At 39.1% G+C, this 25,695-nt stretch overlaps 1 protein-coding gene across 1 annotated transcript in view; it reads left to right on the top strand.

Moving 5' to 3' along the window:
- LOC138763775 (disabled homolog 1-like) overlaps positions 1 to 25,695 on the top strand; it is a 308,796-nt gene that overhangs the window by 84,517 nt on the left and 198,584 nt on the right. Inside the window, exon 2 of the mRNA XM_069938496.1 lies at positions 1,101 to 1,313. Within this exon, the coding sequence (XP_069794597.1) occupies positions 1,247 to 1,313 (67 nt within the window). The 5' untranslated portion in view covers positions 1,101 to 1,246. The remainder of the gene's footprint in view (positions 1 to 1,100; positions 1,314 to 25,695) is intronic.

Here is a 25,695-nt window from a genome sequence, read left to right as displayed (position 1 = left end):
ATGGGACCCAACAGTATCCGATAGATATTTTCGCTGTAAGAAGGAAACGGAAACAACAGTACATGCAATTTGGGCATGTGAGAAAGTGGAAAAGTTTTGGGAAGATCTAAATCAGGTATTAAATAAAATCACAAAAAGCAACATACCAAAAAATCCAGAGATCTTTCTTTTAAGTAATATAAGAAGTAAATAATTAGGCCTCAAACTGGATGAAGCACAAAAAAGTTTCATTATGATAGCCTTAGCTGTAGCAAAAAAATGTATAATGTCAACTTGGAAATCAGAAGAAAGCCTGAGAGTACAGCAATGGTATATAGAAATGAATAAATGTATTCTATTGGAAAAAATAACATATAATTTAAAAAATAAAGTCACATTATTTGAACAAATTTGGGAACCGTACATGGAACACAACAGAGAGGGCCTACTGCGGACCTCCACCCCCTAAAATGATAGAATGAGAAGAAGACGAAATGAACTAACCCAGTGTGTAACAGTAGATGACACAATTTTCTTGTTTATTCTCATTGTTTGATGACATCGTTTAATGGGTTTATTGTATTGTATATGTTGAATGTTTAATGGGTTTGGAGGGGGGGGGTGGGAAGGAGGGAGGGAAGGGAGGGGGAAAAAGGGGAGAAAATGACACTGTGTATATTCAAGAGGGAAATGTTTGTGTGTATTTTGATTAATATGGTCATAGTGTGAAAAATAATAAAAAATTTAAAAAATTGTGCACCAGTAGAAATTATTAGGGGATGCTGGTGACTTGCCAAATTTCTTCAGTCTTCTGAGGAAATAGAGGAGCTGATGCACTTTTTTGGACACTGCATTGGTGTGGGTGTACTCGGGCAAATTACTGAAAATGTTGATCCCAAGGAACCTGAAAGCAAATAGGATAGATATTGGTAAGTTCCCGGTTAGCATGGATGAGTTGGGTTGAAGGGCCCATTCTCTTCTGTACATCTGTAATGTTAATTCAGTTAAACTATATCCTTTAAAGCAAATAAAATCAAAAGTGAGTTCAAAGTAATCCTGTTGCAATATAATCTGATTTTATTATTTTTATTCAAAAATTGTTATTTTTCTTTCTCTTTCAGCCCTCAGCAGAAATAAGTGAAATGTGCTCTCTGGGATAAAGGCTCTAGCGTGGAAACTACTTTCACAGAGTTGCCGTAAATGAACCTGAGTGTGACATTGGGTCTGCATATGCAAAGCGTGTGAAGAGGACATAGTGCTAACTAGGATGTCAACGGAGACAGAAGTTCAACAGGTTGTCAGAGCCAACACAAGAAAGGAGTCCAAAAAGAAAGGTAGGTTCTCATTACTGGTTGCTTCCTTTGTATTGTAATTCAGGGCTCATCGTGTTATAATTCACATACTGTGTCAACAAACACACCAGTTTCACTGTAAAACTTCTGCTCAAAATAACTCTTACTTTTAATAAATGAATTTAATGGTATCTCAAGTGTGGAGTTTACTAATTTCAGATGGGATGAGAGTGGTGATAATTAATCTCGGTATCACTCATCCCAAGTTTAGCAAAATCAACCAGGTTGTCTGCTCTGGCCTGGTCTCCAGTTTCTCCATGGAAAGGTCAGATAAGTTCAAAACTGGACTTAATTGGAATGTGTCCTTCATGGTTGATTAGTCTCCTCATGCTCAGATTCTGGGTTCACATGTGAAAAGCAGAGATTGGTTGATGTACCAAAGGTCAGATGGAATCTCTAGAGGCAAAGCCCAGCCTGAATTAGAGCTGTCAGGGAGGAAAAAGAAATTATTTAAAGATAACAAAGTCAACCTTCATATCAAGTCAGTCAACTTGTTACTTGTTGCTCTCATAATATGTAATTGTGGATTTACCATTAAGAGCGATGTTGAATTCTGCTTCTGAAGCAGAATATTCAAAAAGTTCTGTCAGTTAAATTAAACAAATTTATCTTCTTAGTAGGTGTACTAAAGACTACATGATATCAAAAGTAGGATTCATTGGCTATGAATTTTAAGGGTAGTTGATGCAAAAGTTGCAGGAGTAGGCTATCTAGCTTGCTGAGTCTGCTCTGCCATTAAACAAGATCAATGCTGATCTGGCCATGGCCTTTTTCCCACAACTACTCTCCCTGCCATGCAAAATTTTACCTAACTGTCTTAAATAAATGTATTTTATGAAGCAGTCTTGACTGCTTTCTTGGGCAAAGAATTCTACAGATTCACTACTCTCTAGGAGAAGCCTCTTCATCTCTGTCCGAAATCTACTCCCCTAAATTTTGAGACTATATCCCTTAATTCTACGAGTGGAAACAACTTTCCTACCTCTATCTTACCTATCTCTTTCATAAGTGTACATGTTTCTGCAAGATCCCTTCTTATCCTTCTGAATCTACTCAGTATAGTCCAAGATGACACAATCACTCTTCATATGCTACTCCCCCACCTCATATTTTGAATCAATCTGATAAACCTACTCTGTTCTGCCTCCTTTTTTATATAAGGAAATCAGAACTCAGAATCAGAATTTATTGTCAGGAACAAGTCATAAATTTGTTGGTTTGTGGCAGTATCGTAGTGCAAACATACACCATTACTATAAAAAATTATAATAGCTGTGCATGAAAACTAAGGCAGTGCTCATCTTTTCCAGTGGTAGCAGAGTGATGGGTGGTGGGGGTCTTTGAGGATAGAGGCTGCATTTTTTAAAACACCGCCTCACGTAGATGTCCTCGATGGAGTGAAGTCTGGTGCCTTTGATATTGCAGAACAACCCACTGAAGTTTATTCTTGTCCCAACAGTTGGAGCCTCCATACCAGGCAGTGATGCAACCAGCCAGAATGTTCTCTTCCATACACCTGTAGAGGTTTAGGAGAGTCTTTGGTGACATATCGAATCTCCTTGGACATCTCACAAAGTATAGCTGCTGGCAAGCCTTCTTTGTGATTGCATCAACATAGAGGCTCCAGGACAGATCCAGGAATTTGAAGTTCTTGACCCTCTCCATTACTGAGCTCTCGATGAAGAATGGTTTGTGTTCCCCTGACATCCTCCTAAAGTCCACCGTCATCTTCTTGGTTTTGCTGACGTTGAGCGCAAGGTTTTTGTCGTACATACAGTACACACAGTACTCCAGATGCGGTCTCAACAGTTAATAGGGAGTGTGTATATTTCCTCTAATTCTGTCACTGTTAGCATTCATAGAGGATGAAGCCACTGCCAGAGACTGGCAGTGGCTCATTAATAGATCCCAGGTGGTAAACAGATGCTCAGTGCATTTAAATAAGACCCACCCTCTGGAATCTACTGGCCCTCTGTTCGCTGCACACGTCTGTTGCCACCAACTTTCAAGATGGGGTTAAAATCATATCCTTTTCAAATACATTTATTCAGTGAGAAACTATGCATGATCAATACAGTTTTTGGTACTGTAATAAGGAGTATTTTTTCTCCAGTCCTGAATTCAAATCTGGCCAAAATCAGGAATTAATCATCTTCTTTCTAGTTGTTTAAACATATGTTAAATTAATTTGAAGGAATGTATCTCCACCCAGTTCCTCAAGCATTGCTTTAGCAATTGTGTTTTCAGTCAGCCCACTTTGTCTTCTTTAATGTGCACCATGAATGTTTTAAACCAGTTTCCTTCCATAGAATACATTCTTCTTCAAAGAATATTTTTATTCCAGAAACAAGTGCTCTGTTCTTACTTTGCATCTTTGTTTTATGGTAGTACCACCGTTCTTGATTTTGTGGTGGTGGTTTTCTGCAAACAAAACTAACTGCACCAGCCTGCCAGTCGAGGGGGAGGGGAACGTAAGAGTGGGAAGACTTGTGGCTTTAAAATCAAATTTTCAGAGGATGTACCCAATAATCTTTATCCTGATTGGGCTTTGTGTTGTCATCAAATCCAGTCTTTTAATAATTTAATCATCCATTTCAAAGACTACATCAAAGTTGAACAGCTTCATGAGAATCAGAAATTACATGTTTAAGGATGTAGGTATTTTGAAAAATGCAATGGATTGAGGAAATAAAGCTTGTGGCTGTGAAAAATACCACTTCCAATAGCTGTCAAGAATATGCTAGTGAAGATTAACATGACTTTTTTACACTGCAAATAGATCTTCTTTGATATAAATTGGGCTTTGGGTCCTATTTGCATAAATGGACTATTACATTTAAAAATGAATTCCTTTAGGAATTCAAATATTGATTATAGTATAAATTGCAAATTTATAATTTCCTCTATAAAATTCCACATTTTTTCTTTGTACAGAATATACAGAATTAAATTGCAGCTCCATGATGCAGAATTTTTATTATTTTTTAATTATTAGAAATGTTTTCCCTTTTTGATTGATCTAACTGATTAATATAAAACCTTTGCTTTATTAACCATTGATAAATCTTGATGCACCAAGGTACAAACTGCTTCTTTATCTGAGGAGCTCCAAATGGAGCTCAACTGTTTATCGTGTGGTTTAGTCATGGACATTTGGAAGACTTATTTCCCATTCAATTTTAAATTCAAGCTCTTACCATGTGCACAGAAAATAATGAAAAGCTTTCTCTGCTTGCCCTACAAAATCAAAGAAAGGTCCTCCAAGCAAAAGAGAGTCACTTCAGAGACATCAGGTGGCTGTGGATCTCAGCACTGCAGAGCTCCCATAACCTTGGGAGCATGATTCCTGCAGTTTTCAGTCACATGAGTTTCATTTTTCCCCATAACTCTGGTACCAGTTAAATAAATGGTGATGTTTGTCTAACTATTTTCCATTGGAGAACTTACCATTCAACTTATCTCAATGTTTAGGAATTAGTATGCAATGGCATATCTTTAATTAAGTAACTTGTTACTTCCTCCAAGCTGTAAGGTCAGTCCTGGCTCAAAAGCCCAATGCATTTTGAATTGGCTTCTAATGCTCTGCTTTACAATCAAAGGCTGAAGATTAATTTTGCAACAATACAATGGTAAATCACCAGCTGTATGGCAATAATAGACCCAGTCTGATTAATCTTTTCTTTACAGAATGGTTCAGTAATCTATCTGTTACCTTCTTAGAAAAAGAGATGTTTTTAAGGGTAGTTAATAGAGATAGAGATATGAGAACAAAGAAAACAAATCTGGAACAATACTTTGAAATACATCTGCTCAACGTGATAAGAGTGTGTAGATTCAGCTTTGTAAAGGACTAACATGGCACAAATATCCTGAACTATTTACTTACCCTTGGATTAGTGAATGGGTGCAGCAAGCTCCCAAGCAGCATTTTAAATTGGAAAACAACAATCACATTTCTGCCTTTTGATCTATTTACCTGAAAGTGTAAGAAATCACAATTGCCCCAAAAGGTGCATTGTTGAGTCGTCAATCTCAGTGTATCTCTGCAATTCTGCCTTGTGCAAATTTATTTGCAAGTTTGTCATACACACATCCTTCTCACAGTGAGGAGCTGAGTTACTTGCTGCAGAACGCTCAGCTTCTTTCCTGTTCTTGTAGTCACTGTGCTTATGTGGCTGCAAGAGTCAAGATACCAGTCAGTACTGATTCTTTTGATGGCATATTTAGTATTGGTAATGCCACCCAACATTGAAGAGTGATGGTTTGACCAACCTGCTGAAGATACTTATGACATGGCATATCTTGATGTGTATTTTGTCACTGGTCGCCCTTCTCAAATGTTATCTAAATCTTGATGCACCAAGGTACAAACTGCTTCTTTATCTGAGGAGCTCCAAATGGAGCTCAACTGTTTATCGTGTGGCTTAGTCATGGACATTTGGAAGACTTATTTCCCATTCAATTTTAAATTCAAGCTCTTACCATGTGCACAGAAAATAATGAAAAGCTTTCTCTGCTTGCCCTGCAAAATCAAAGAAAGGTCCTCCAAGCAAAAGAGAGTCACTTCAGAGACATCAGGTGGCTGTGGATCTCAGCACTGCAGAGCTCCCAAAACCTTGGTAGCCTCCCTACATGTCATTCAGTGGTCGACCCAAGCTCAATGTCCCCTTTCCTGACTGCACCTCCTCAGCCCCTGGTTCTGAAACATTAGGAAGCCATTGGTGCTTGCTATCACACCTTCATGAATTCTGAACTAGATTTGAGGTTCCCAGAAGCTGAAATATATAGTGGCAGTGGTGTTCAACAACATGAAAAGTATGATGGCAAGAATTTACAGGATTTTCATTGACATTGGAGTGGCCAGCAGCTCAGTAAAGCCTGCTTCCTTCACATATAAACGGCAGGTCTCTGCACTCACATGGCCGTCCTTTAGGGATTCACTGCCACCACACAAATTACCTCACATTACCACCTTGCCCAAACTTGTGACCTTGGCCTGATCCAACCTCCCTTCACCCATTAATCAATTGTTACTGAATCCGTCCCCAAACTGCACCTTTCCTTGGGTAGGCACATCATCGTCAACACTGGCACTGACAGTTCACCCTTACTTTGAGCTTTTCTTAGATTTTAAACTCTCCCTCCTCCACCCTGAGATTCTGTTCTCTGTGAAGTTCCTGACTAGCCATTTGATATCCTCTGTGTGCTCTGCACTGGTGCAGTGACTGATGGAAATGTCTTTCCCATTGTAGGGTCGATGCCGTAGCAACTGAGCGTAACTGGATTCATGAGGCTGGCAGGCTGCTTGCTCATTGACCACCAATGTGCCTCTGCAGGTGCCAAGGAAATTAACTTTACAAGGTCAATGCAGTGTACACAGCAGTGGTTGATATCCATGAGTCTGCAATTCCCTGTTGAACAGGATTGTACTTCCTCCCCCACTGAACATGGGGATTTCAATTTACAACTCTCTTGATATCAGGCATACTTGCAGTTGTACCGAATCAAAATATCCTTTCTGAAGAAAACACAGGAATTACCCCTGATGGCGTAACAACTTCTGTCCACAGCTGCACTATGACAGCTTGCAAGTCATGCTGATTAACTACATACGCTACAGTGAATTCCAGTTTGCAATCAGTTCAGAGTTTCCTTATTTATCAATACAACTGACAGCAGATGATGATTCTGGGCATGTACTGCTGTTGCATCAGCTCCAACATTCAGTATACTGCACAGCTGAGGGCTCTCCAGCACATTAAAAAGCAGACTAAGTAACTGTACAGCCTCTGTTTTTTGGTGCAAAGCTAAGAGTCAGTGCTTTAAAAAGAATGCCAATGCTTTTATGTTGTTCCATTCATTGCTCTTGGCCTAAAACTAACAAGCGAGTAGAACACTGCTCAGCTTTTCAAAGTGCTGATAAATGACTGACTGTTCAGTGGTACAAACAGTAAATTATCTTCATTCTCTAAACTGGATATTAACAAAATAACATTAACATTCTGTGGTGCACTGTTAGCCAGAATCAGACACACACTCAAAGATAAAGACTGTACAACAGACTTTAATCGACAAAGACTTCCACAGAGCCAGGCTGGCTGTGCCTGCAGCAACTCTGAGTGAGACCTCGGGAGGCCGGCGCAGGCTTATATCCCGGAGCATGATTGCTCCATCCGACTGGGTGGGGTTTGATCCATTCAGGCCAACTGATTGATAGCCGGCCAGGTGTTGTCCTGTCCCCTTACACTCCAGAGGGGACAGTAGGCAGTAGGCCGATGATGTACCACCACAATTCAATTTAATACACAAAAGTGCTGGAGAAACTCAGCAGGTCCTGCAGCATTCAAAGGCTGAGCCCCTTGACGAAGCATTTTTGTGTATTAACTCCAGTCACAGCATCTGCAGACTCTCTTGCTTCACTCCATTAACATTCTATTTTTGTCATCTCACATTTATATATTAGACAGTGCTGATTAATGATTTTCCAACTAAATAAATTCTCTCAAAAATGAGAAACTAACATCATCCAAACCCAGACTCCACTGATCACTATCAACAACTGCACATCCTTATTACTGACCTATGGATTTAGAAACTTGTTGTCTATCAGTTAACTACAGTCTAATGGAATTGTACTGGCCTCATCAATCTCCTGAAGCAATGATCAATCAATTTTCACCTTCAATATTGCAATCAAATTCTGTGAAGACCTTTTGTTAAAATCAGAAATTTAAGTCTTTGGAGTACTGACTCTATAGCATGTTGCATGTATTGGTGCAAATCGTGCAGCTGTGGACAGGAGTAATTCCTGTGTTTTCTTCAAAAAGGATATTTTGATTTTGCACAACTGCAATATGCCTGATATCAAGAGAGTTGTAAATTGAAATCCCCATGTTCAGTGGGGGAGGAAGTACAATCCTGTTCAACAGGGAATTGCAGACTCATTGATATCAACCACTGCTGTGTACACTGCATTGACCTTGTAAAGTTAATTTCCTTGGCACCTGCAGAGGCACATTGGTGGTCAATGAGCAAGCAGCCTGCCAGCCTCATGAATCCAGTTACGCTCAGTTGCTACGGCATCGACCCTACAATGGGAAAGACATTTCCATCAGTCACTGCACCAGTGCAGAGCACACAGAGGATATCAAATGGCTAGTCAGGAACTTCACAGAGAACAGAATCTCAGGGTGGAGGAGGGAGAGTTTAAAATCTAAGAAAAGCTCAAAGTAAGGGTAAACTGTCAGTGCCAGTGTTGACGATGATGTGCCTACCCAAGGAAAGGTGCAGTTTGGGGACGGATTCAGTAACAATTGATTAATGGGTGAAGGGAGGTTGGATCAGGCCAAGGTCACAAGTTTGGGCAAGGTGGTAATGTGAGGTAATTTGTGTGGTGGCAGTGAATCCCTAAAGGACGGTCATGTGAGTGCAGAGACCTGCCGTTTATATGTGAAGGAAGCAGACTTTACTGAGCTGCTGGCCACTCCAATGTAGATGAAAATCCTATAAATTCTTGCAGACATACTTTTCATGTTGTTGAACACCACTGCCACTATATATTTCAGCTTCTGGGAACCTCAAATCTGGTTCAGAATTCATGAAGGTGTGATAGCAAGCACCAATGGCTTCCTCATGTTTCAGGTGCAGTCAGGAAAGGGGACATTGAGCTTGGGTTGACCACTGAACGACATGTAGGGAGGCTCCCAAGGTTTTGGGAGCTCTGCAGTGCTGAGATCCACAGCCACCTGATGTCTCTGAAGTGACTCTCTTTTGCTTGGAGGACCTTTCTTTGATTTTGCAGAGAAAGCTTTTCATTATATTCTATGCACATGGTATGAGCTTGAATTTAAAATTGAATGGGAAATAAGTCTTCCAAATGTTCTATGGCAGATGTACAGAGGAATCCAGACAGGAAATAGTAAACTTACAGAGGGTATTAATGAAGCATGAGTCTATAGGAAGGGAAAAGGCTGCATCTGACCAGAGTTGCTAATAGCAGGGCAAGCTCTATGATGTGTGTGCTGCAAGAATTTCTGACACAGATGGCTTAGCTTGGCCACTGGCCTGGAGGGTTTTATCCTGTTCCAGCTGGTGTTATCTGACAAGGTGCCTGTAATTGATGGTGGAAATGTATTAACAGGTGAGAGTGAGCTGCCAAGCTGTTCCTTGTATTGACTGATTATTTGGTTCTTCTTTGCTTCCTCCAAAGAATTTAAAGGACACCCTTTATCCTAATATTTTGTGTACACTAAAGTAAAGGCAATCCCAGAACGCTCGGTAAGATATCTTCATCAGATCATAGCAGAAAAGAAAGAAAGTCAAGTATCAAGGCAATAAAAAATCTTCAGAAGTAGCATTAAAGTACAGCTGGAGACTTGTTCAAGCGTTCCTCTGTAAAATTCACATGGTGTTGCATCTTGGGATGGCCCTTTAATGTTAAGAAAATGGCAAAGTATTGAACTTATGTAAGATTTGTGAACATATATGGCAAAGTTTTCATTAATTGCATATTGATAAGTGATTCATTGCTTTATCCAACAGTGGATGAAATACTGAGTGGCTGTTAAAGAATGCTCCATTAATTTCTGATCATTTCTATCCATTTGCTATTACATAATTGCATATATATGTATTCTTGTATCACTTTTATATGGCTTATGTGAGGTTGAAAGAGAGCATAAATATGCAGAAATCACAGTTTAGAACAAAAGTTCCCTAAAAAGTGCAAACCTTGTTGCATCATCTTCCAACTTGGCAGGAGTTCCTCAAGAGTTATTTCATGTATTGTGTGGAACAGAATAATCTTCAAATGCAGCTTGATTAATGAAGGTAAGAACCATTGAAATGGAATATTGGCTTCATGAAGGTTGTCACACAGGGCAAGGATAATTTTCTTTTGCAAGTCCTGCCCAGCTGCCACCTATTTGGAAGACTCGCCCGGCTGATGGCCGTAACAGGTGTTGAAGGTCATTTGGGTGAAATAGAGCAGCATGGGCTCATGGACCGAAAGGGCCTGTTACTGTTCTGTTCTGACTAAATTTAAATTTATATCACTGGCAGTCTTAAACATTCCAAGCACCATTTACTTGGCTGCCAGATTGCCTAACAGTGTCTCAGTTAGGTGAGAGATGTTTCGCCAAATTCCATGTTTTCAAATGAGACTTGTAACAATTACATCAGTTTTGTGCTGAACACCAAATAATATTAACACTAAACACCCAGTGGCTTCAGTCTATAAAGGATAACACTCCTGTTTCTGAGAGTACATTCATGCAAGCATAAAATTGCCCAATGATACTGAGCAGTTAATTTTCAGTTTAAAACTATTCTACTGTCATGAAGTCAGATACAGTAGAAGTCCTAAAATCAGGACTGCTCAAGGACTGTTCAGTCCAGATTTTCTAGATTCTAGGGCAGTACTTTTAAAATTAAAATTTAAAGAGGAATAAAGAAGAGAACAGGTAAATGTTGATAGTTTACTCATTGCCAGACACAGCATGCTTCATTTCCCAAAAGAAAAATAAAGTCAAAATCACGTTAAGATGCTGCTAATACATTCAGTGCAACACAATTTCACTGGTCATTCATTTGCTTGATGACGTTTCTCCATGCCCATATAAAGTAGAGATCTACCTACTCTCTGGAGCTGGTTTGAACAATGAGCCCTTGTAAAGTGACGTGAGTGATTTGACCCAAGCTCTTGTTAAGCAGATGCATGAATTCCAGAATTCCAGGCAAGATGTTACAGACATAAACAAATGAACTTAGCTCACATCTCTGCCATCTGCATGTTGTAGGTCAAAGGAAATTATTGCAGGATAGAGATATCAAATCCTGTATATCATGTCAGCTGGTAACCTATGGCATTCACAGTGGGAAGAAGAGCCAGTTCCAGATGAAACAAATTCCTCTATGCCCCAACATTCATATCCCAGATATTTATGATGCCAGATGTTAGATTACTGTCCTAACATGCTATCAACGGTATTAAAAATGCAATCTGCTATTTGTAAAATTACATTGCTTCAAGAAAGTTTGTCCAGTTTAAAAATGTGTTTTGGAATCCACTCTACACTGAATTAAGCTTCAGTCATTTGAATAGGGTTTTCACAAGTGCACAATACAAATCATATGGAATAGCTCATTGTCCATCATGTTTATCTGCTGCACATCATACGAAAGTTTGTGTTTGCACCTTCATTTCATACGAGACAAAAAAAAACTCCCAATACCCTCCTTAAAATATATCATGAGAGCCAGGTTGCTTGGCATAATATCTTTCGGTTCCTGGATCTTGGTTCAAGAAATACTCACCATGATGAGATGATAATATCCTTATTAAATGTAACAATCTTTACTGAAATTAATCTATTTATTTAATTAACCAGAAATTAATCTCAAACCAATTTAATTTGGGCACAGATCCATATTGCAAAGCTGCCAGTAATTGCTAATCCCATTTTAAAAGGTCATGGAGGCATTGGAGACCAGTTTCACTTTATGAATCTTGGAAGACAAAATAAAAACAATTAGCTTTGCTTTACTTTATTGGTCAAATGAAAGAAACAGAATTTCAAGGACCAAACTTGTATAGAAACTCTTCATTTCAAAAAATGTCAGTGAATCTAATTCATAACAGCAATTTTTTTCTCAAAAATATTGTGCTGCTTTTTAGTGAAATGGAAAATCAGCAAAAATAAAAGCAAAAGGTTCTACCTCAATTAAATAGACTGTTCTCTAGAAAAAAATGATTTTGTTTGTGGTACAATAGTGTCCCTGTTTTGAAGCCAAACATATGTCTTGCCTCACCTCCAGCTCATTTGTTGACATGATTTCAATCAAGACCCTGCTATATTTAACTCTGTTCCTAAATTGCTATCAGATTGGCTTCATTTGCTATGTGGATGCTTGTTCCACTATTCACCAAATGGAAACAACGTCTCAACATTGCAATTATTTACCAGGCAAGGAGATCTCTCAGTGCACTATATATTAATATGGGAACTCCAGACAAGGGTCATACTTTTGATGTCTTTATCTATTTCATTAATTTGAAGAACTAATAAGAACACGTAATTTCTTTTCTCCCACACTTCATGATGTAAATATTTTTAAATGTCCTATCTCTTCCCTAACAAGGACACTATTACACCTGAGAGACTGGAAGAGGGTAGGTTAATAGAGGGAGAGGTAACAGGCAGGCAGATCAAAGGTCCCTAGTGGGCATCCCCCTGAAAAACAAGTATACCCTTTTGGATACTGTTAAAAGGGATGACCTACCAGGTACAATCCATGGGAATCAAGTCTCTGGCACGGAGTCTGGTGCTGTGGCTAAGAAAGGAAGGGGAATAAAGAGGAGAGCTGTAGTGATAGGGGATTCCATAGTTAAGAAGACAGATGAGAGGTTCTTTGGATGAGACCGTGAATCCTGGATAGTATGTTACCTCCCTGGTTCCAGGGTCTGGGATATCTCAGATTGAGTTCATGATATTCTTAGGTGAGAGGGTGATCAGCCAGATGTTGTGGTCCACATAGGGACCAATGACATAGGTAGGAAGAGTGAGGAGGTCCTGCAAGGTGAGATCAGGGAATTAGGTGCTAGGTTGAAGAAGAGGACATCCACGGATGTGATCTCAGGATTACTTCTGTGCCACGTGCTAGAGAGGTTAGAAATAGGAGGTTAAGGGACAAAATTGGTCCCCTAGAGAATCAGCAGTCAAATCTGTGTTGAGCCTCATATAATAGGGGATATCTTAAATAGTTTTTTGGCATCAGTATTTACTTAGGAAACTGGCATAGTGTATAAGGAAGGAAGGGAAAAAAAAAACAGAGTGTTATGGAACATATGGAGATTAAGGAAGTGGAAGTGTTTATTGAATAAAGGTAAATAAGTCCCCATGGCCATATATGATATTCCCTCGCACCTTAAGGGAGACTAGTGTAGAAATTACAGGGGCCCTGGCATATATATTCAAAATGTCCTCAGCCATGGGTGAGGTGCCACAGGATTAGAGGGTAACTCATGTTGTCCCGTTGTTTAAAAAAAGCTCCAAAAATAAACCAGGTAATTATAGTCCGGTGAGCCTGACATTATTAGTAGGTAAATTATTGGAAGGAGTTCTGAGAGATAGGATATTTAGATAGCCATGGGCTGATGAAAGACAGTCAGCATGCCTTTGTGCATGGTAGGTCATGTTTAAAGATTCTTGTAGAGTGTTTTGAGGAGGTTACCAAGAAGATAGATGAAGGAAAGGCTGTGGATTTTGTCTACATAGACTTTAGTAAAGCTTTTGACAAGGTCCCACATGGGAGGTTTGTTAAGAAGGCTTGGTATCCATGGAAAGGTTGTAAACTGGATTTGAAATTGGCTGTGTGGGAGAAAACAGAGAGTGGTAGTGGATGGTTGCTTCTCAGTCTGGAGGCCTGTGACTAATAGTGTGCCTCAGTGATCGATGTTGGAACCATTGTTGCTTGTTGTCTAAATCAATGATCTGGATGATAATGTGGTAAATTGGATCAGCAAGTTTGCTGATGACACAAAGTGTGGAGGTGTTGTTGACAGTGAGGAAGACTTTCACAGCTTGGAGAGGGAGAACATGTCAAAAAATTGCAGTTGGAGTTTAATGCAGACAAGTGTGAAGAGATGCGTTTTGGAAGGGCAAACCAAGGTAGGACATACATGGTAAATGGTAGGGCACTGAGGAGTGTAGAGGAGCAAAGAGATCTGGGATTACAGATAAATTGTTCCCTGAAGATGGCATCCCAGGTGACCAGGGTTGTAAAGAAAGGTTTTGGCACTTATAGCCTTTATAAATAAAAGTATTGAGTATAGGAGTTGGGATGTTATATTGAAGTTGTTTAAGACATTGGGGAGGTCAAATTTGGAATATTGTGTGCAGTAGTGGTCACCTGAATACAGGAAGGATATCAAAAAGATTTAAAGAGTGCAGAGAAGATTTACTAGGATGTTCCTGGGTCTTCAGGAGTTGAGTTACAGGGAAAGATTAAACAGGTTAGGACTTTATTCCTTTTAACGAAGAAGAATGAGGAAAAATTTGATAGACTTTACAAGATTATGAGAGATATAGACAGAATCGATGCAAATAGACTTTTTCCACTTAGATTGGGGGAGATAAATATGAGAGGTCATAGTTTTAAGCTGAAAGGGAAAAGTTCTTCACTCAGAGAGTGGTGGGAGTATGGAATGAGCTGCCATCTGACATAGTAAATGCAGGATCACTCTTATGTTTTCAGAATAAATTGGATATATGCATGGATGGGAGAGGTCTGGAGGGTTATGGAATGGATGCAGATCAGTGGGACTTGCAAAATTATGTTTCAGCTCAGACTAGAAGGACCAAATGGCCTGTATTGCATGCTGTGGCATTCTATGGTTCTATAGGCAACTTTGTTGACATGGAGGAGTTGGGCTGAAGAGTCCCTTTCTTTGTTGTACAGCTCTGTGAGTCTATCAAAGCAAACAACCATCTGAGATTTAATTTAACATCAGTACCTTTGATTGCAATTGCTCCATAGCTTTCAACTTTAACTTTTACCTTGGGCCATCCTCAGTTCTTCAGATCAATGGTGGGTGAATCTTTTGTTGGATTCTACCAAATGCTCTAGAAATTAGCTGGGCGTAGTAGCCTAATGACATTAATTTTCATGTTATTTTTAGCTATTCCCATGTTCAAACTTACATTTATGTTCACTGCAACACAATGCCCACAGTTAGTTACCCAGGCTATTCTGTAGGCATCTCACAGGCAAGCATTTTGGGCACATGATCATCTGCAAGTTCCCCTTCAAACTGCACCATCCATTCTGACTCAGAATAAAATCAAACTGTCCCTTCATTGCTGCAGGGTCTAAATCCTGGAATTACTCACTCAACAGCATTGTGGATGTACTGAAGAACTGCAGTGACTCAAAAAGACACTCACCACAACCTTCTCAAGGGGAAATAGAGATATGCAATAAATGCTGGGTTTCCCGGCATAGCCAGGACCCAAAAATGAATGATCAAAAACATCAACAAACCTTACAAATACTTCTGTGATCAACAGATTTCTGCAGGGATAGAGTATGTTTTATTAGTGAAGGATACACAGACCATTCAACCATAGTAATTGCTCATTTGTGTTGCTTCTTTAAGAACTACATTCATGTACCCATCAATGGGAGAGTTGTTTGGAGTATAAACCCAAGTGCATGAATCTACAAAGCTGGAATCCGCAGAAATACTTTCAGTTCTCAAGAATTGGCAATGGTTATTTTTATTAGGAAATACTGAAGATACAACTTCTAAATTGAAATTATCAATTTATCAATTGAAATTTGTTAAATTAGCCTTAGCGATAGCAAGAAAATGTATTGCAATTACCTGCAAATCAGATAAATCTTTAACTGTGCCAAGGTGACATGCAAAATTTAAAGTTGTAGTCCTTTGGAAAAAATTACTTATAATTTAGGAAATAAATGCTTTATATTTTTACAAATTTGGCACCTGTACATTTAAATAATGGGATTAAATTTGTAGTGATATCCTTTTTATTCCTCTGGCCCTGCAGAATTCTCCTCTGTATGTTCATGTTAGAACAGGTGATTTGTACTGCACGACATCTTTATCTGCAATTCAAAGACTCTTTTTCCTTGCTCTTCTCTTTTTTTATTTTCTTTTATACCTATAATTTTTTCAGTTTGTATATTGTCTTTTTTTGGGGACTGGTTGGGTGGGAGGAGGTTTTGGGGTGGGGTGAAAACTATCATGTATGTAATCAATTTGTTCTTTTTTGATAACTGTAATATTATAATAATTGTAGTTACTATATGTATGGAGTATTAAATAAAATATATTTTATAAAAAGAATTGGCAATAGAGCAAATGAAAGAATAGGCATGAGTGGAAGCTAAACTGATAGATGTGAAAAAAATAGGTGGAACAGAAGAGAAGTAGAGAAGAATGAAAGGCATGATAAGCAGGGAAAGGGTCAAATGGTCCAATATACAAACAGTTCACATACTTCAAAACTCACTGGATGTTGATAGCATGGTTCATATCAATGCAACTTCATCAAGCAACACATCTTTAATATCTGAATGCAAGGCTAAAGAACAATGTTCGTGTCTTGAAGTTATAAATGACTCATTAATTAGGTCACATATCATCTTGATTTGATGTGCTGTGCAATACAGTTTCAATGATAAGAAAATGTGAACAAAATTTCTTTGTGTAAGATTACTTGTATAAAGCGCAGTCACTTATTGGTGCTGTGCACACAAAAGCCCACTGAATTTAAAAAGTTTGAGTCCAGATCCTTGGGTGGTCCAGATTTCTGGCATCCAGATTTTTGGACTTTTACTGCAGTACAGAACAGATCCCCTGGCCCACCAAGTCAATGCTTCTTTCTGGTTGATATATAGGACTAGGTGTTACAATCCCTGATATTTCAGTATTAGTTAGATTGATCCTCTCTTATCGAGTTAGGACGGTTGGTTGCCTCAATTAGAATAACGGAGGATGACCACTAGGGAATATTAACAGGTATAGGAGACATCTTCAGTTGTATTCCCTGGAATTATTGGGTGTTTGGGCCTTTTAAGTATAACACACTCTCTGCTAAGGCAGGCCCAGCACAGGCTGATCAGATCTGGGTGTGTGTCCCATATCCATTTCTTCTAGTGGTCATTTGGAGCCCAGATAGGATCCCTCCATTTTAGCCAGAGCCTGTGACTGCTCATTTCAGCGGAGTCAGAAAGGGATTTAATTGTCTTTCTGAGGGCCTTCCCTGAGATTCCTACTTCCCTCGAAAGCTTGGTCATGGATTTGGCAACAAATCTTGTACAACTGACTTCAAACAGGTGCACCCTAACTTTCTCGTCTGCTTCTGCAGCAAGATTAGTGTCTTCTGTTCTTATACCTCATCCATGGTGCCCTCCCAAGGAGTCATCAGGTCAATAATGAAGACAATTTGTTGAGAGCTGGACCAGAGAACCAGATCTGGTCTCAGGTTGGTGCTAGCAATTTCCAGGGTAACGATGAGTAGCTGGCCAAGGTCCACAAGCAATTTCCAGTCCCTGGCTGTGTTCAGTTAGCCTATGTTTTGGAGTGAGGAGGAGTAGGTCCTGTGACTTATCACCTCCCGAATGAAAAGTATTAGACATGGGAGGGTATATGGGTTATGGGTGTTTGACAGCAGGGCATTTGAAGTTATTTCTTTCCTCAAGTTCAACTGCTAGACATCTCAGCACTTGATTGTGTCACCAGGTATATCAATCGGTCTTGGGTGAGACTGACATTGCACGTGTTACAGAATAAGTTAATAAAATAATGATAAAATATATCTTAAAAAGGTAACATTTTGAGGTTTAGTTATCAGGTCACATTTCACAAACATCTTATTTGCCATGCAAAGGGTAGACTTTGTGTCTACAGTTAGCTATGCAGAGACAATGAAAAGTGCTTGTGAGAGTTTCACAAGTGGGTGTTAATGGACCAGCATGTTTGAACAGTGTCCAGGCTCAAGAACTAAGAACTATTTTGCTTTAAAACTGGTGCCAGAGTTTTAAATATCTGGTTGGAGTTTGATGTCCTGAGATGGGCCTCATGGTTTTGCAAACTGAGAGAAAACATTCATTATTTATCAAAGTATTTTGAAACAGTTTGTATGAAGGCTGCAAATTGGCAAACCTGCTACAAGGCACCATTTCAAGATATGTTCTGAGTTCAGCCTGTTTATTAAACAAGGAATGTTAAAAGCTTGAGTTGGTTCCAGAAGCATATAGGCAAAATGTTAAGAATTTGAGGAAAGCAGGGAACCACACTTATATGGATTTTGAACTTCCATATGTTTTGACCAATGGTGCACCTCAAAATGATTTCAATGGAGTAAGAAAATTGATATTAATTGAGGAAATTAAAAGGTGTGTTCCCAATGAAATCAAATTATACTTGGATGAGAAAGGTGTGGAGACATGGCAAGAATCATATAGATTAACAGATAAATATTCTTTAAGTCACAAAAGCCATATTCAGCAAAGTAAGAGTTTTCAGAAGGTTAATGTGGAACAGATCAGTAAACTTGAAATTAAGTCTGGGGAGAATATTAAGAGAAAAGATGAGGGTGAATTAGGAAAGGATAGAATTTCAGGTTTTGCCTGTCTGTCTGTAAAAACAAAACCTGGTCATGTTCTTGCAAATTGTTTAGTGTTGAAAAAGAAGAGAGAAAAGGAGATATTATCAGAAGCTTGTATTCAGACAGTTAAATTTAATGAAAAGAGAGGCTTCATACCTGGTAAGGATGTTATGGATGTATTCAAACCTTTTATGTCAGAAGGCTTGATTTCAGTAAAGGAAGGAAATTCAGTAAAGGAAGTGCCAGTTAAAATTCTCAGAGATACTGTTGCTGCCCAGTCACTGTTATTGGAGAATATTTTAACCCTTGATCAAAGGATGGACACAGGAGAGACAACTTTGATTAGAGGTGCTGGAGGTGAGATAGAGTCAATATCTCTGCACAAAATAGTGTTGACTTCAGAATTAGTTAAAGGATCAGTTGTAGCAGGAGTTATTTCAAAGTTGATCATGCGAGGAGATTCATTTTTACTAGGGAATGACTTGGTGGAGGATGAAGTTGGGTTAGTGTTAAAATTAACAAATAAGACAAGTAAGGATGAGGTTGATGAAGATTGTGAGATATATCCTGCATGTGCTGTAACAAGGTCTTTGTCTAAGAAAATGATGAGAGGAAAGGAAGATCCAGTTGACTGAGACTTGTCCAGTACTTCTGAAATAGTCCTGAAAGAGCAGGTTAAATTTGGGAGTCAGATTTTGTCTTTGTCAATGAAAGAGTTAATTGAGCAGTAAAAGATAGATTCAGATCTTACTGATGAGGTAGAGGGTTGTAGATGAGGAGGAAAGAAAATACCCTGTAGATATTACTGGAAGGGTGAATGGTTAATGAGAAAGTGGAGATCTCGTGATGTCCTTGCAAATGAAGAATGGTGGTGATTCATCAAGTGGTCATTCCTAAAGCTTAACGGAATGAAATTTTAAATTTGGCCCATAGTACACCTTTGGGAGGTCATGTGGGTGTAAAGAAGACAATGAATAAAATTTTAAAACAGTTTTTCTTGTCTGGTTTGAGGAAGGATGTTGTAAAATGTTGCCGGAGAAGTCACCTTTGTTAGGTTGTGGGGTAACAAAACCAGGGACCTCCGGTAGCTCCTTTGCAACCTATTCTGGATGTTGGGGAACCTTTCACTATGGTTATTATGCATTGTGTGAATCCCCTGCCTAAAACAAAAGCTGGGAATCAGTACTTGTAAACAATTATGTGTACGATGTCGAGATTTCCAGAAGCTATGCCATTAAGGAATATCAAAGCAAACATCTTTCATGGTTTTTGAGTTACCTAAAGAGATCCACAGCGATCAAGGCTGTTTTAGCAGCTGATTTATGAGCTGGGAATTAAACAGATCACTTCATCTGCGTAACATCCTGAAACTCAGGGAGCTTTGGAAAGATTTCATTCTGCTCTTAAAAATATGATGAAGGTTTATTGTCTGGAGAATAGAAAGGATTGGGAAGAGGTATCCTTCTACTATTATTTGCAGTAAGAGAATCTGTGCAGGATTCATTAGGTTTCAGCCCTTTTGAAATTGGACATCAGATTAGAGGACATTTAAATGTTGTTAAAAGAACAGTGGGTTAATGAAGATGTACAGTTGGATTTGCTTGACTATGTTTCTAAATTTGAAGATCGGTTACAAAAAGTGTGGACTTTGGCTCAAGAGAATTTGAAAATGGCTCAGGGTAAAATGTAGTGATTATTTGACAGGAAGACTCGTGTGAGGAATTTTAAGCCAGGAAATAAAATGTTAATTTTGTTCCCATCACATGACAATGCTCTTAGAGCAAAATTTTCTGGACCATATGAAGTAAAATCAAAACTGAATGATGTTAACTATGTGATAAACACTCCAGATTGAAGGAATAAAACCCAGGTTTGTCAAATCAACATGTTGAAACCTTACCATGAAAAAAATGGCAGTGGAGAACAGTCTGCATCAGAGGTGTTAGTTGTTGACAGGATTGAGGAAGTTATGGATCATTGGATCATGGAAACAGAATCTTGTGAGGGTTACCTTAAAAAAAAACATAGTTCCCATGCACATGTCTAACTCAGCAATTTTGAAAAATCTGGTGGAAAAGTTAGGCAATCTTAAACCAGAACAAGAATGAAAGCAGTTGAAACAGTTTATTTTAAAATATGCAAATTTGTTTCCAGATGTACCAAAATGAACATCAATGATTTATCATGATGTAGATGTAGGAGATACTTGTCCCATAAAACAACACCCCTATCAAAATAACATTGAAAAGAGTAAAATAATGGATCAGGAGGTGGAATACATGTTGGAAAATTATATTATTAGACCTTCGAACTCAAATTGGAGTTCTTCTTGTGTTCAAATACCTAAAACAGATGGAACTGTTAGATTTGGTACAGTTTACAGGAAGGTTAATGAGGTAACCAAAACAGATGCTTATCCTATTCTGAGAATAGATGATTTTATTGAGAAAATAGGGAAAGCTAAATTTCTTATTCAGGTCAATCTGTTGAAGGGTTATTGGTATGTGCCACTAACAGAGAAAGGATGGGATATTTCAACACTTGTGATAGCATCAGGCTTGTATGAATATAATATGCTACCTTTTGGCATGAAAAATGACCCAGTGACATTCCAAAGGATGATAAATTCTGTAATCTAAGGTTTAAAACATATAGATGGTTATACCGATGACTTGGTCACAAAAAATGACACATGGGAAGAACATATGATGGAATTGGAAAAATTGTTTGCAAGATTATCCGAAGCAAATTTAACTGACAATTTAGCTAAAAGTGAATTTGGACAGGCTACAGTGACATATTTAAGACATATGGTTGGTCAGGGCAAAGTTGAGCCTACTCAAGTGAAAGTGCAGATGATATCTGAATTCCTTATTCCCAATGGCAAGAAAGCAGTGAGAAGGTTTTTAGAAATGAGAATATTATAGGAAGTTTTTTAAGAATTTTGCAGAAATTGCTCTTCCTTTAACAAATCTTTTAAAGAAGGGGGATACATTTGTGTGGACAAAATCTTATCAGAGAACTTTTGAGAATTTAAAGGATATGCTATGCCATAGCCCTGTTTTAAAATCTCATGATTTTGACAAAAAATATTCTTTAGCAGTGGATGCCATTGAGAAGGCAGTGGGTGCAGTGTTATTACAAAAACATGATGATGAAATTGACCATCCAGTTTCCTACTTTTCAAAAAAAAAATTCAATGTGTCATTATTGAGAAGGAACTGTTGTTTCTAATAATCGTTCTGCAGAATTTTAATGTGCATCTGGGCACAAGCTATGAACCAGTAATGATATTTACTGACCACAATTTTCTGGAATTTTTGAAAAAAATGAAAAATAAAAATAGAAATTATTAACTGGAGTTTGATCTTGCAAGAATATAATCTGCAAAATAATCATATAAAAGGGACAAATACTGTGATAGCAGACTGCTCGTCTAGATGTTAAAATGATCATGTAAAAGAAAATATCATGATTGGGATACATTGTAGAAGTACTCGAGATGGCAGAGGCCGACAGCATCGAATCCACGCTGCTGAAGATCAAACTGCACTGGGTTGGTCACGTCTCCAGAATGGAGGATCATCGCCTTCCAAAGATCGTGTTATATGGCGAGCTCTCCACTGGCCACCGAGACAGAGGTGCACCAAAGAAGAGGTACAAGGACTGCCTAAAGAAAGGTCTTGGTGCCTGCCACATTGACCACCGCCAGTGGGCTGATATCACCTCAAACCGTGCATCTTGGTGCCTCACAGTTTGGCGGCCAGCAACCTCCTTTGAAGAAGACCGCAGAGCCCACCTCACTGTCAAAAGACAAAGGAAGAAAAACCTAACACCCAACCCCAACCAACCAATTTTCCCTTGCAACCGCTGCAACCGTGTTTGCCTGTCCCACATCGGACTTGTCAGCCACAAACGAGCCTGCAGCTGACGTGGACATTACCCCTCCATAAATCTTCGTCCACGAAGCCAAGCCAAAGATTATAGCACTATAGTGATTGTAAAGCTAGAAATTAGTTTAGGTTATAAAAGAACTTTAACTTGAGAGCTAAAATTCCTTTGTAAGGGGGAGTGTTATGTTATGTTAATAAAATTATGATAAAATATATCTTAGAAGGGTAAGATTTTGAGATTTAGTTATCAGGTTACATTTCACAGGCAAGAGATATGCAAGGGGTAGACTTTGTGTCTACAGTTGCCTTTCCAGAGACAATGGAAATTGTGAGAGTTTCACAAGTAGGTGTTAATGGACCAGCATGTTTTAACAGTATCCAGGCTCAAGAACTGAGAACTCTTTTGCTTTTAAACTGGAGTCAGAGTTTTAAATGTCTGGTTATAATTTGTTGTCCTAAGAAGGACAAACAAAGAGAAAACATCCATTGTTTATCAGAGAATTCTGCAACAGTTTGTGTGAAGGCTGCAAGATGGTAGACCTGCTACAAGACCCCATTTCAAGATGGGTTTTGAGTTCTGATCTTGCAAGAATATAATCTGCAAAATAATCATATAAAAGGGACAATGTGGCAGGCACCAGGAGCTTTCTTTAGGCAGTCCTTGTACCTCTTCTTTATTCTAAATCTCTGTAGACATTTGCAGAGTTTGCGGCTAGTTATTTTATTTCTCCTAAAATAGGGGGAAAAGAAGAACTCTTCGTGGCAACCTGGAAGAAGAGATTATCTTTTGGAAAACCCAAGAGGGGACAAGTTTCTTTGGTGACACTTCAGTGGCTGTTTGAGGGAGATCAGTTTGTGTGTGTCCAATTACACAATGAACATCTCTCAGAAACCAACAAAGACTTTCCTGAGCGGTAACAATTTAAGTTAAAGCACCAGAGCCTGGTGAAGATCATAAATGTTTAATTCTTTGCACAGTGTGGACAATTGCTTGATGCCAGTGAGCTCGGAGAAGGGAAAAGAGAATGATTGGGCAGTGAAAAAGAACTTTCCTAAACACATAGCAGTACATACATGGGCGCTTAGAATTACAAGGGGGTTAAGTTAATAGTAACAAGTTAAGTATTGATCCTTATTATTCTGTATTAAGAAAATAAAACCAGTTTTCTTTAAACATCCATTGTCTTGGTGAAATTCTGTTGCTGCTGGTTTTTGAGTCCTTTGAGCTCGTAACAACACCCAACCAGAACGTGCTTGAGGGTAGCAGGAACTGTGCAGAGGGGACATGGTGGGTCCTCTCCCAACCACAGATTTAGGTTTCTGGGAAATGGCAGAACCTTTCTGGGCATTGGCAGAACCTTATATTTGACTCTTTATTACACAGGTCCTTTCAGGTTAGTCACCTTATTTCAATGACCTCCCTTCTTGTCCATTCCCCTTGTTTTGGTTGAGATATGGCTTTTGCAAACCTGGTTGCTTCTTCTTGTCAGCGTACTTCCTCCACCAGCAGCTGTCATCATTCAGATGGACTTGATTTCTGCTAGGTGGGTTTCTTTGTTTCTAAGTCAAAGCCCCCTCTTCCTTGTTGCACATAACCCACCAAGTCCCGGTGTCGAAGATCTGATTTTCCATTCTGTATTGCGGCAGCTGGCGTCCATTTTATGCCTGTTGATAAGGCTGTGGCAGCATCTCTTATCCACAGGTCCCGTGATTCTCTGAGCGTCAGATCCAGCTTCACATTGATACATTTGTATTCCTCCACAAGGCTAGATAATGACAATGACAGAATACCATTCCCATAAAGCCTCACTCTATAAAGACATCTGGGTAGCCTGAGCCATTTCCTCATTTGTAAGCTATTCAGTCTCTCCATTTCCTCAATGTTTGATAAAGATGCTTCATATATTGTTAATGGCCCATGAGTTGTGGTAGCAGGCTGGAGTAGGGACATCACACCTTTAGCTTCCATGGGAGAGCAGTGTGGTTAATTTGCTTAAGGCCACTGAGTATATTCTGCTTGAGTTGGTCAACCTGCTCAGTGTGCATTAGGGTTGCAATATACCAATGTCCGAGGCTTTTGATTGGTTTCTCCAGGATGGTTGGAATTGTTTTTTCATTAATGCAAAACCTTTTGTCTGTAAGCCTTCCCTTGACCATGGAAATGCTGCGAGATTTGCTTGGTTTAATTTCCATTCATGCCCCTTTGATGTTGCTATGATGCTTATTGAAGAGCGCAGGCCTTTGTTGTTGTTAATGTGGTTATGTTATCCATGTATGCTCTAATTGGAGGAAGACGTACCCAACTCTTCAGGTGCTTCCCTCCTACCATCCAATATGATGCACGGATGATGAGCCACATTGCCATGGTGAAAGCAAAGGGAGAGATGGTGCAACCTGCCATTATGTCTATTTCCAAGAGCTGCCAAGCAGTGATGTATTCCTGTGGTGTAATGGAGAACTGGAGATCTTGAAAATATGCTTGGATGAGATGTGTGATGGTCTCTGGATCTTTGAAGAAGTTGAAGGTTGTCCAAAGCATCTAATGAGGGACTAATCCAAAGGCAATGATGTAATGGAAGATTTAAACCATGTTTTTTTTACTTTTGCAGCCTTTGCTTCTGCAAGGCTGAGAACCTGCTTGTTTTTTAGAATCAGCAGACATAAGCTAAATTCCACCCAGGGGCCAGAGGTGCAGTTATCTGATGAAAGGACATCTGTGTACCAAGAACATTTAACCTTCCTGCTTATTTTGGTCACAGACTGTCAGAGGCCTAGCCTTGATGCAAAATAAACCATTGTATTCAAAGTGATAAGCTGAAAATTATGTTATTCAATAGAAGCCTAGCATGCTAGCTTGCTCGCATATCTTTCTGACTGTGCTGGGAATAGGTGCTTTGGTAAGCAGTTTTTGGGTAATATAAGCCATGGTCCCACTGCTGAAGTTTGAGACTCTCTGAGAGGTGGCAACATCTCTCAGCAAGAAGAAGAACTTCTAGAGTCCAGCCAATGTCCCGGTCAGGGGAGGTGGAGAAGCTGCTACCAGCGCCCCGACAACCTACTGCAAGTGTGCGGTCATTGCCTCGCTTTGGCAGTTGGGACCAGTCCAGGCGTTGATAAGTATAATTGGAAAGAACTAACATATTGTAGCTTGAAATCAGCTTTTGAATTGGTAATAAACATTTGTATAAACTGAAGTGCTCTCGGTGTGTGTGTCTATTTTCTTTTGGTAGCTCAAACACTGTGACCAATCTAAAATGACCAAAGTAAGAGGTACAAGTTTATGTTATCCATGTATGCTCTAATTGGAGGAAGACGTACCCAACTCTTCAGGTGCTT

The sequence above is a fragment of the Narcine bancroftii genome, chromosome 5 (genome assembly GCF_036971445.1).
Source record: "Narcine bancroftii isolate sNarBan1 chromosome 5, sNarBan1.hap1, whole genome shotgun sequence".
NCBI classification, from domain to species: Eukaryota; Metazoa; Chordata; class Chondrichthyes; order Torpediniformes; family Narcinidae; genus Narcine; species Narcine bancroftii.
The sequence above is the reverse complement of the archived record's forward strand: the minus strand, read 5'-3'. Positions and strand labels throughout refer to the sequence as shown.